Source organism: Chanos chanos, chromosome 4 (genome assembly GCF_902362185.1).
Source record: "Chanos chanos chromosome 4, fChaCha1.1, whole genome shotgun sequence".
Classification (NCBI taxonomy): domain Eukaryota; kingdom Metazoa; phylum Chordata; class Actinopteri; order Gonorynchiformes; family Chanidae; genus Chanos; species Chanos chanos.
The window spans coordinates 4,504,500-4,514,499 of record NC_044498.1 but is presented as its reverse complement, the minus strand read 5'-3'; the positions used below and the strand labels follow the sequence as shown (position 1 = coordinate 4,514,499).

At 45.6% G+C, this 10,000-nt stretch overlaps 1 protein-coding gene across 1 annotated transcript in view; it reads right to left on the bottom strand.

Moving 5' to 3' along the window:
* fig4a (FIG4 phosphoinositide 5-phosphatase a) overlaps positions 1-10,000 on the bottom strand; it is a 64,371-nt gene that overhangs the window by 10,269 nt on the left and 44,102 nt on the right. The window contains 2 exon segments of the mRNA XM_030771599.1: positions 321-407; positions 3,639-3,721. Of these exon segments, the coding sequence (XP_030627459.1) occupies positions 321-407; positions 3,639-3,721 (170 nt within the window).

The window sequence follows — 10,000 nt, the reverse complement described above, 5'->3', positions numbered from 1 at the left end:
CACACACACACACACACACACATACACACACACACACACACACACACACACACACACACACACACACATACACACACACACACACACACACACACACACACACACACACACACACACACACATACACACACACACACATACACACACACACACATACACACACACACACATACACACACACACACATACACACACACACATGCAGACACTCAGTCACACACACACACACATACATTGTTTGATCCTTTGTGTGAGTGTGTGTGCATGTGCATGTGTGTGTGTGTGTGTGTGTGTGTGTAAGTGCAAGGCCACATACTCACAGGTTAATGAAGTTCTCCAGGAGTTTGGGGTCTGCTGATTGGTCACTTCTCTCCACTTGGTGTTGGTTTTGACCCAAATGGACAAACCTGTTGAAACAGAACCATCAAAAGACTTACATGTCACCGTGGAAACCGCACATGTAAAATTGATACATTTTCTTCACTGTGTACAAGGGACATCCACACACACAAACACACGTACAGGCAGTGATCAAAAGGATCTCTCTCTCTCTCTCTCTCTTTCTCTCTCTCTCTTTCTTTCTCTCTTTCTTGCTCGCTGTCTCTCTCTGCTCTCATATGTAGTCAGTGATCAAAGGCCTCAGAGTCAATGGCCAGTAAATCTCTTTTCTCTCTCTCTCTCTCTCTCCCTCTCTCTCCTTTCTTCACAGTCAGTATGACGCAGGATCTTCAGTCCTGGGGTGTTTTAGGAGAGGACTGTGGTCATCTCAGTCTTTCTGTCCTTCTCTCAGCTCCCTCCTCTTTCACATCCCTCTCCTCTTCACATCTCTCTTCTCTTCTCTTCTCTTCTCTTCTCTTCTCTTCTCTTCTCTTCTCTTCTCTTCAAGTCCTAAGAATCCCATAATCCTTTTTTTGAAAATCCAAACAGAAAATAGAGAGAGAGAGAAAAAAAAACTCTCCTCATTTTTTTTTTTTTCTTTTTCTAATGGGTCTCCTCAGGAGAGATGTCCGCGCATATGTGTGTGTGCGCGTGTGTGTGTACATGCATATGTATGTGTTCGTGTGTGTGTGTGTGTGTGTGTGTGTGTGTGTACATGCATATGTATGCATTCGTGTGTGTGTGTGAGTGAGTGAATGCATGTGTGCATGTGTGTGTGCATTTATGTGGGTGGGTGTGTGTGTGTGTGTGTGTGTGACTGATGCCACTTACAGCACTGAAAACACTGTAACAGAGAGAGAAACAGAGATACAGTGAGCAAGAGCGTGTGTGCGTGCGTGTGTGTGAGTGTGCGTGCGTGTGCGTTGCACATTTTTTAGATTGTTCTTTGAGTGCAGCCACAGAGAAGGTATGATTCACATCACAATACACAGACACAGAGGGAAAGAATATACACTAAACACACACTCGCACACACAAAAGACACATAGAGCTCACACACACGCAGAGATACATGTGTACAAACATACGTGCACACGCTCATGCTCACGCACACACAGCATAACAGCATCTTTGTAGACAGTACTGGCTTAGTGCCTGATACCTGGCTTATGTCGGGACAGACAACAGAGTGCACGTGTGTGTGTGTGTGACCATGCACGCGCATAAAACTCTTACTGTAAACCCGCACCAACACATTTCCACCATACCGTCTCCTCTATCTCTCAAACCCTCTCAGGTTTGTCTCTCATTCTGTTCTTTACCCTTCTCATTTAGAGGTACAACAATCGAGAAAGCCCACGGCAAGACTCATTTTATTTTAGATTCCCTATTTTAAGCACAAAAAAAGTAGCCGACAGAAAGTCTTTAGCGTGATATAAAGACCAATGTGTGAGCGTGTGTGTGAGGGAGAGAAAGATCTAGAACAAGGTGACGTGCTGTTGATTAGCATAATAAGGGAGACGACCATGTGACTATCAGACACAGCCAAATTAAACCGGCCATCTCTCACACAGGCGGGGTTCACCTTTTTCTCCTTCTCAAACTTCTATATTCAACTCTTCACCTTTTTTTTCCTTTTTTTTTTTTTAAAATCCTTGATTGAGAAACATTTCCCTTTTCCGGTCGCATGTTTGAACAGCGAGAGACTGGCATCCTTTTCAGCTCCTGCCGCTTCGGCAAAAACAAAACCAGACAGCTCCAACAGGAAGACATGCATTCTGATGTTATCAGTGCTCATGCGTGTGCGCGTGTGTGCGCGTGCGCGTGCGCGTGTGTGTCCTCATTGCAGCGCTGACATAGACGGCCATGGCATTGAACAGCGTGTACCCAGTCACCCTGTGCTGTTGTCGTGGGAGACGAGGAGCATTCTCACTGTGTTTTACTGCAGGTACAGGGCAGTGGGTGCACAGATGACACACTGCACAACACGACTGATGTGTTGGGTTAATCACTGATGACCAACGCTGCACAGGACCACAGGACAAGATTTAAACAGGTTTCAGTTGTGATGGACATGAGCGAATTCTGTGCGAAGTGAATGGTTTGAGTTTTGGACAGGTTTAAGTTGTGTTGGACATGAGTGAATTCTGTGTGAAAGGTCTGGGTTTTGGACAGGTTTAAGTTGTGTTGGACATGAGTGAGTTCTGTGTGAAGTGAATGGTTTGAGTTTTGGACAGGTTTAAGTTGTGTTGGACATGAGTGAATTCTGTGTGAAAGGTCTGGGTTTTGGACAGGTTTAAGTTGTGTTGGACATGAGTGAGTTCTGTGTGAAGTGAATGGTTGGAGTTTAGGACAGGTTTAAGTTGTGTTGGACATGAGTGAGTTCTGTGTGAAGTGAATGGTTTGGGTTTTGGACAGGTTTAAGTAGTGATGGACATGAGTGAATTCTGTGTGAAAGGTCTGGGTTTTGGAGAGGTTTAAGTTGTGATGGACATGAGTGAGTTCTGTGTGAAATGAAAGGTCTGGGTTTTGGACAGGTTTAAGTTGTGATGGACATGAGTGAGTTCTGTGAGAAAGGTTTGGGTTTTGGACAGGTTTAATTTGTGATGGACATGAGTGAATTCTGTGTGAATGGTCTGGGTTTTGGACAGGTTTAAGTTGTGATGGACATGAGTGAGTTCTGTGAGAAAGGTTTGGGTTTTGGACAGGTTTAAGTTGTGATGGACATGAGTGAGTTCTGTGAGAAAGGTCTGGGTTTTGGACAGGTTTAAGTTGTGATGGACATGAGTGAGTTCTGTGTGAAAGGTCTGGGTTTTGGACTGGTTTAAGTTGTGATGGACATGAGTGAGTTCTGTGTGAAGTCAAAGGAAACTCAATCTTTTCACATGTGACTATGCTGTGCTATCAAAAGGGGTTTGGCTTCAGATTTTAAACCAGTTTAAGTTGTGCTGTATGAGACTGAGTTCTGCTTGAAGTCCTGGGGATGTTGTGCTGTACATGAGTTTGTTCTTTGGTAGGACTTTGGGTAAGTAAGTAGTGAAACAATGCAGAACGTGACAGAAGCTCGCGAGAAGAGACGAGGTTTAAGATAAAAGCGAGAGACAGCGAGGTGCTAAACGAGGTTCGGGTTTACGTTGTGTGATTCTGACCATAACTGAGTCCTGAGACAGGTCAGATGCTGTAGGATACTGAAAACGGTCGTGTTACGAGGGAAGAGTTGAGGCTCCAGATGGAGTTGAATGACGGCGAGCGTGACTCACTTGTGGTAGATCAGCAGGTCTGCCTCGGCGGGCGACTCCGACAGGTTTAGACCGTAAGGCTCCCTCGCCGACTGCTGCTGCTGCTGCTGCTGCTGCAACTCCTGCGGAGAGGTCAGAGGTCAAAGGCAGAAGCGTTAGGGGACGGTAATTACGAGCGAGCGGGCCACAAGCTGAGCCGCGGAGAAACGCGACAAAAGGAAGAACCGAAAAAAGGAACCTGGAAATGACTCAACAGTCTTTCCTGACAATCTGTCTGCCAAGAAACACTGGGGATGTTTTCCTACCTCGGGCTTTCTCTCTCTTTTTATAGCAGGTACACGCACCTGCTCTGTGCCGAGCGTACTGTTACTATGGATTGTGAGAGTCAGCAATAGCTGAAAGCATTCACTCTATGGGAGAAAAAAAGAAAAAGTAAAAAAAGTTTAAAAAAAAAAAAAAAAAAGATTGGACGTTCTATAATAGAGATTTTTCCCCGGGTTTCTTTTTTTTTTTTTTACGACAACACCCATCATTTTCTGGTTAAATGGTGTGAAATAAAATGGATTTGGTCGTGAACCACGTCGCTGAATGTTCAACGTCATCAGATCTGTTGTCTGTGTCTGGAGATATTTTGGTACCTTTGTTAATCGCCGACGGTAACGTATAGTTAGTTACCCATCTCAGCCAGGAAGGCAAGACTCAGCCTAGAGTTCTCTCTCTCTCTCTCTCTCTCTCTATCTATATCGCTATCTATATGTAGATCTAGATCAAGATCTATGTCGTTAGAATAAAATTAGAATAAAATTGAACTAAAAGGGGAAAAAAAAAAACACGAAAAAAAGTGACATCACTTGAAGAGTAATTTCATGCTGAGCCCGTAGCAACACCAACATTGCTGAAAAGCGTGAAACGCGGTTATGTAACACAGAGGAGTATTCGCAACAGGGCCATTACCGTTTCTCTGGTCATTTTCTGAGCTGAGAAAACGCTCGACGGAGAATATGCTAAACGTAATGCGTTTTCATTTTTCCATCCATAGCCTAAAATCAATTCAGCTCACAGCAATGAGACGGCACGCAGAATAGACGCCTTTTCCTCCTGTTGCTATATATTTCAGTAACCAAACACGCGTTCTCGCTCTTTGTCATCTCTACTACACACACACACACACACACACACACACACACACACACACTACTGCAAATCAAGGAGAGTTATTAATGAGTTTAATACTGTTTTAAATTTTTTATTAGATGTACATTTTACTTTCCTCCCGTTGCCGCAGCAATCTGTCCTGTTGGACAGGCTTCCAGCGACACACACACACATGTGTGTGTGTGTGCGTGCGTGCGTGCGTGCGTGCTCGCCCCGCTGTGTGCGCTCGACACGTGAGCGGAGAATGTGTTGAACATTTTCACACCCCTTCCGCAGGCTGAGAAAAATGAATAACCGGGGAGGCAGGAGTCTTGGAAGGAGGGGAGAGCCAGGAGAGAGGAGCAGGGGGGAGCGGGGGGAGCACGGGGGGAGCATGGGGAGCGTCAGATGCTGCCGATTAAACCACGAATCTCGGTCCTTCACACGCTTATCGCTCACCTGTGGACGTGAGGGGGGATTCGGGGAAGCTAGCTGGCGGACGGCCTCGTATCTGTATAAATATTAACATATCTCTCACTTCATATTACATCTCTCTTCATATTACGAGAACTCATTTTGTCACTGTGTGTTCAACGAGGAGGATGTCCATAAAGCATTCACAATATTTATTTAAAAAAAAAAATCCAGGTACAGGCCTAGGCAGTGTGTTAATATTAAAAAAAAAAACTCCACAAGACATCAAGTTTTACACACACAGGTCTGTTGTCTGTATGAGAACAACCCCCAGTGCAAGACTCGTAGCATGTTTGCAAATGACAAAATTTAAAAAACAAAACAAAACAAAACAAAACAAAACAAAACAAGGCTGCCCTAATGACGACGCCTTGAGGAGGATCTGAATTTGTCAGTGATGACGGGCGTCTCGCCGGTTCATTAACGGAACAAAGGCTCTAAGGAACGCTCAAAAAAAAACCAAAAACCAAAAACCAAAACAAAACGCGTAAACATTTATGTCGCCTTACCCACAATGCCTGACTGAATGCGTTTAGAAGCTTGGTTATGTCCGTGTTGTTAGGGCCTGACCAGACGTAACGTCAGGCACGCAGACAGACACTCTTAGCAGCAGCCTATTTCAGTCCAGCCAGCTTTAGCGAGATCATTAACACTGTGCGTGTGTGTGTGTGCGCGTGTGTGCGTGTGTGTGCGTGTACGTGTGTGTGTTTGAACTCTGGCAGGTAAGAGTTTTAATTGCGGAAGCTGCAGCAAGCTCGATGGCCTCCAGCTGTCAGGGCAGCCATTTTGTGACATTGGTAACGGCCGGCGCACCTGGGAGACCACACATGGCACACATTCCTCCCCTCGCCATGGCAACAGGTGACCAGGAAAACAATGCGCTTTCTTCTATTCCGTCCTCCTTTTTTTTTTCTTTTTTTGTCACGCTTTTATAGGTGCTGCAGTGCGTCAGTAAAAGAACACTAAACTGTGACTGGGATAAAGCGTTTCCTCTCCTCTGACTGACTTCTGTGTCTCTCTCTCTCTCTCTCTCTCTGAAGCATTGTGGGAAACCACCATAACAACGGGCCAAGCTTACATGCTCAAGCCTTATACAGAAAATACACACACACACACACACACACACATGAACATGCATGCACACACCCATCCCTACATCCTCTCTCTCTTCCTCTCACTGTGCATTAATGTGTGTGTGTGTGTGTGTGTGTGTGTGTGTGTGTGTGTGAGGGAGAGAGAGAGAAGATAAGAGAGATAGACTTGTTTTTAGAGTTATCATGGAGGTATTTTATAACATCAGTCGACAAGGAACAACTTGGATTATTGGGTCGTGAAGAGCTGTGAACTTCAATTACATTCACTTATCTTGAAATCACTTGAGTCTCCACCCCCCCAACCCACCCACCCCCCGTCACCCACCCACTCACCCTCTCATACCCCTCACCCCACCCTCTGGGAAAACAGTCTTTAATTAAGGAGTCCCTCATTCACACAAACACATGGCATGCCCTCAATTTACTCATAATTGCTGACCAGGTTGATTGCTCTGTGTGTGTGTGTGTGTGTGTGTGTGTGTGTGTCCGGTAGCCTCACTGAAGAGAGAGATGTCCCTGTGACACTCAGGTTTGGCATTCAGACGACGCCCATGAGAGAGAGAGAGAGAGAGAGGGGGAAATGAGGCAGGGTTAACTGGCTTGGTGTTTGTGCTCTGTGTCTCTGATGGTGGTGTGCAGAGGCAGAGGGTTCAGCTGAAACGGCCTGGCATTAATGAGATGGATAAACAGATCTGTGCGCGCATGATGTGTGTGAACAGACACAGGTGTAGCAGAGGTCTGGCCGAGGCAAAGCACAACAAACAGCCATCAGCGGCAGTCTAAAGCAAAGCTCAGCAGAGCAGCCCAGAGCAAAGATTTACTCCAGCAGAAATACAAACACAAACACGTGCAAAAACATGCTAGCTACACACGCGCTCCCCCTCCCCACCCCCACCCCCGCCCCCTTCTGTAGTGACAACCCCCCCCCCCCCACACACACACACACACACATGCTCTGACACAGGAACCAAGCACACACACACACACATACACACATATACATATGTACATACACACAAACACACACGCACATACACACACAAACACAAACACAAACACAGATACACAAAAATACAAACACATCCGTGCACAAAAACTGAAAATGCACACGCACACTCGCGCACACATCAATACAAAACAATTGCACATAAATGCATAACCTTCATAGAGACAACCACACCCACAACTGCATGCATTCTGTCACTCTCACACACTCACACACACACACACACATGCAGACACACACAGAGGGGACAATAAGGAGCCCACACACACATGCATACATGTATTATATACTGTATCACCGCACTGTCTACAGTTCATCTTTAATTCATTGAGACAGAACAGGCTGCTGATAGGCCGACAGCGACTGCACTCCCAGCAACCATCAGAGATAAGACTATGCTGAGCCATGTGACTGAGAGACAAAATCACAAACCCTCTTCAAACCAGACCAGACCAGACCAGACCAAACCGCAAACACTGCATCACACCACTATGATGACACAAACACAACAGTAACTTAAAACACCAACATGAAACACAACACCACAAACTTCACCAAAACACAACACCCCTCATGACCAGACCAAACCGCAAACACTGCATCACACCACTATGATGACACAAACACAACAGTAACTTAAAACACCAACATGAAACACAACACCACAAACTTCACCAAAACACAACACCCCTCATGACTAGATAAGACCACAAACATCACATCACTGAAACTACACAACACTGCATCAACACATCTACACAAAACCAGGGCTGCGGAGTCCTACACAAAACCAGGGCTGCGGAGTCCTACACAAAACCAGGGCTGCGGAGTCCTACACAAAACCAGGGCTGCGGAGTCCTACACAAAAACTTCGACTCTGACTCTCGCTCTGACTCCGAAATTTACAGTACCACCGACTCCGACTCTATTTGTAATTATGAACACTTAAAGCAACTTAACAAATGACCATTTCAAAAGAAATAAACTCAGTTAGGTACATAACCCTTCCTTTTCCAGATTAAAGCACTGTTGGAATATAAAATGTAACTTAATGAAACATGAAAGATTACACTAAATTAAAATTATACTGTAAAAGACTGAGAAGTGTATCCCTACACATGTCCCCGCAGAAAGCAGCCTGACGTTACAGCACGAGCTGCCCTGCAGTGACATCACTGTCTATTAGTATACTATACTATACTGTCTGTTCACCTGACCAATCAAAATGTCCCTGCAGAAAGCAGCCTCTCTCTCTGACTCTCTCTCTCTCTTTCTCTCCCTCTATGACTCGCTCTGTCTCTCTCTTTCCCTCTCTGACTCTCTTTCTCTCTTTCTCTCTCTCTTTCCCTCTCTGTCTCGCTCTGTCTCTCTCTCTCTCTCTGTTTCCCCCTCTCTGTCTCTCTCTCTCTCTCTGACTCTCTCTCTCTGTCCCCCCCCCTCTCTGTTCCCCCCCTCTCTCTCTCTCCCTCTCTCTGTTTCCCCCTCTCTCCCTCTCTCTCTGACTCTCTCTCTCTCTCTCTGTCTCTCTCTCTCTGTTTCCCCCTCTTTCTGTCTCTGTCTCTCTCTCTCTGTCTCTCTCTCTCTCTCCCTCTCTGACTCTCTCTCTCTCTCTCTCTCTCTCTCTCTCTCTCTTCCCCTCTCTCTGTCTCTCTCTCTCTGTTTCCCCCTCTCTCTGTCTCTCTCTATCTGTTTCCCCCTCTCTGACTCTCTCTCTCTCTCTGACTCTCTGTCTCTCTCTGTCTCTCTCTCTCTGTTTCCCCATCTCTGTCTCTCTCTCTCTCTCTCTGACTCTCTCTCTCTCTGTTTCCCCCTCTTTCTGTCTCTCTCTCTCTCTCTCTCTCTCTCTGTCTCTCTCTCTCTCTCTCCCTCTCTCTCTCTCCCTCTCTCTGACTCTCTCTCTCTCCCTCTCTCTTTCTCTATGACTCTCTTTCTCTCTCTCTCTCTTTCTCTCGCTCCAACGCCTCCTCACAGTTTCAAAAAAGACAACAAAACACCAAACAAACATGTTGGCATGGCAACAGGAAGAAAACCTTGAGTCGTACACATGGGATGCATGTCTCCAGAGGAGTGTGTATGTGTGTGTGTGTGTGTGTGTATGTATGTGTGTGTGTGTGTGTGCGTGTGCGTGCGCGTGCGTGCTTGTGTGTGTGAGTTTTAAAAATCTCTATAGGAAAAAAATACAGGAGCTGATCTGTCCTCATTCCTTCTGATGAACCACACGCCTCCATGGAAACACAACGCAACAACGTAATAACAATAATCATCACCATCATCATCACATGCTCGTGGGTATTACAGTAATAATAATGAGACATCTGAGTGTTTCCAGGCGTGAAACCACATTAAAAAAGAACAAAGATTATCGCTCACACGAAAAACAAACGCATGTGAATCCCACCGCCACTCAAAGCTTCAGCGTAGTTTCCTGGAGCAGTTCTCTCTGGTTTGGAACAGACTACTGTAGGATGGAGATCAAACCTTAAAGCTTTCAGTCAGACCAACACCGAATGCATTCTGCTTTTCTTTCCACTCCGGGAAACCAACTGCAGCAGCAGCAGCCAGAAGATGTGCTCTTGTTTGTTTGTAAAACTACACATAACAACAACCAATGGTAAACAGTATATGTCGTGTTATTATTAATGAAAAGGCACAAGATGCAACTGAGAGAGAGGAAG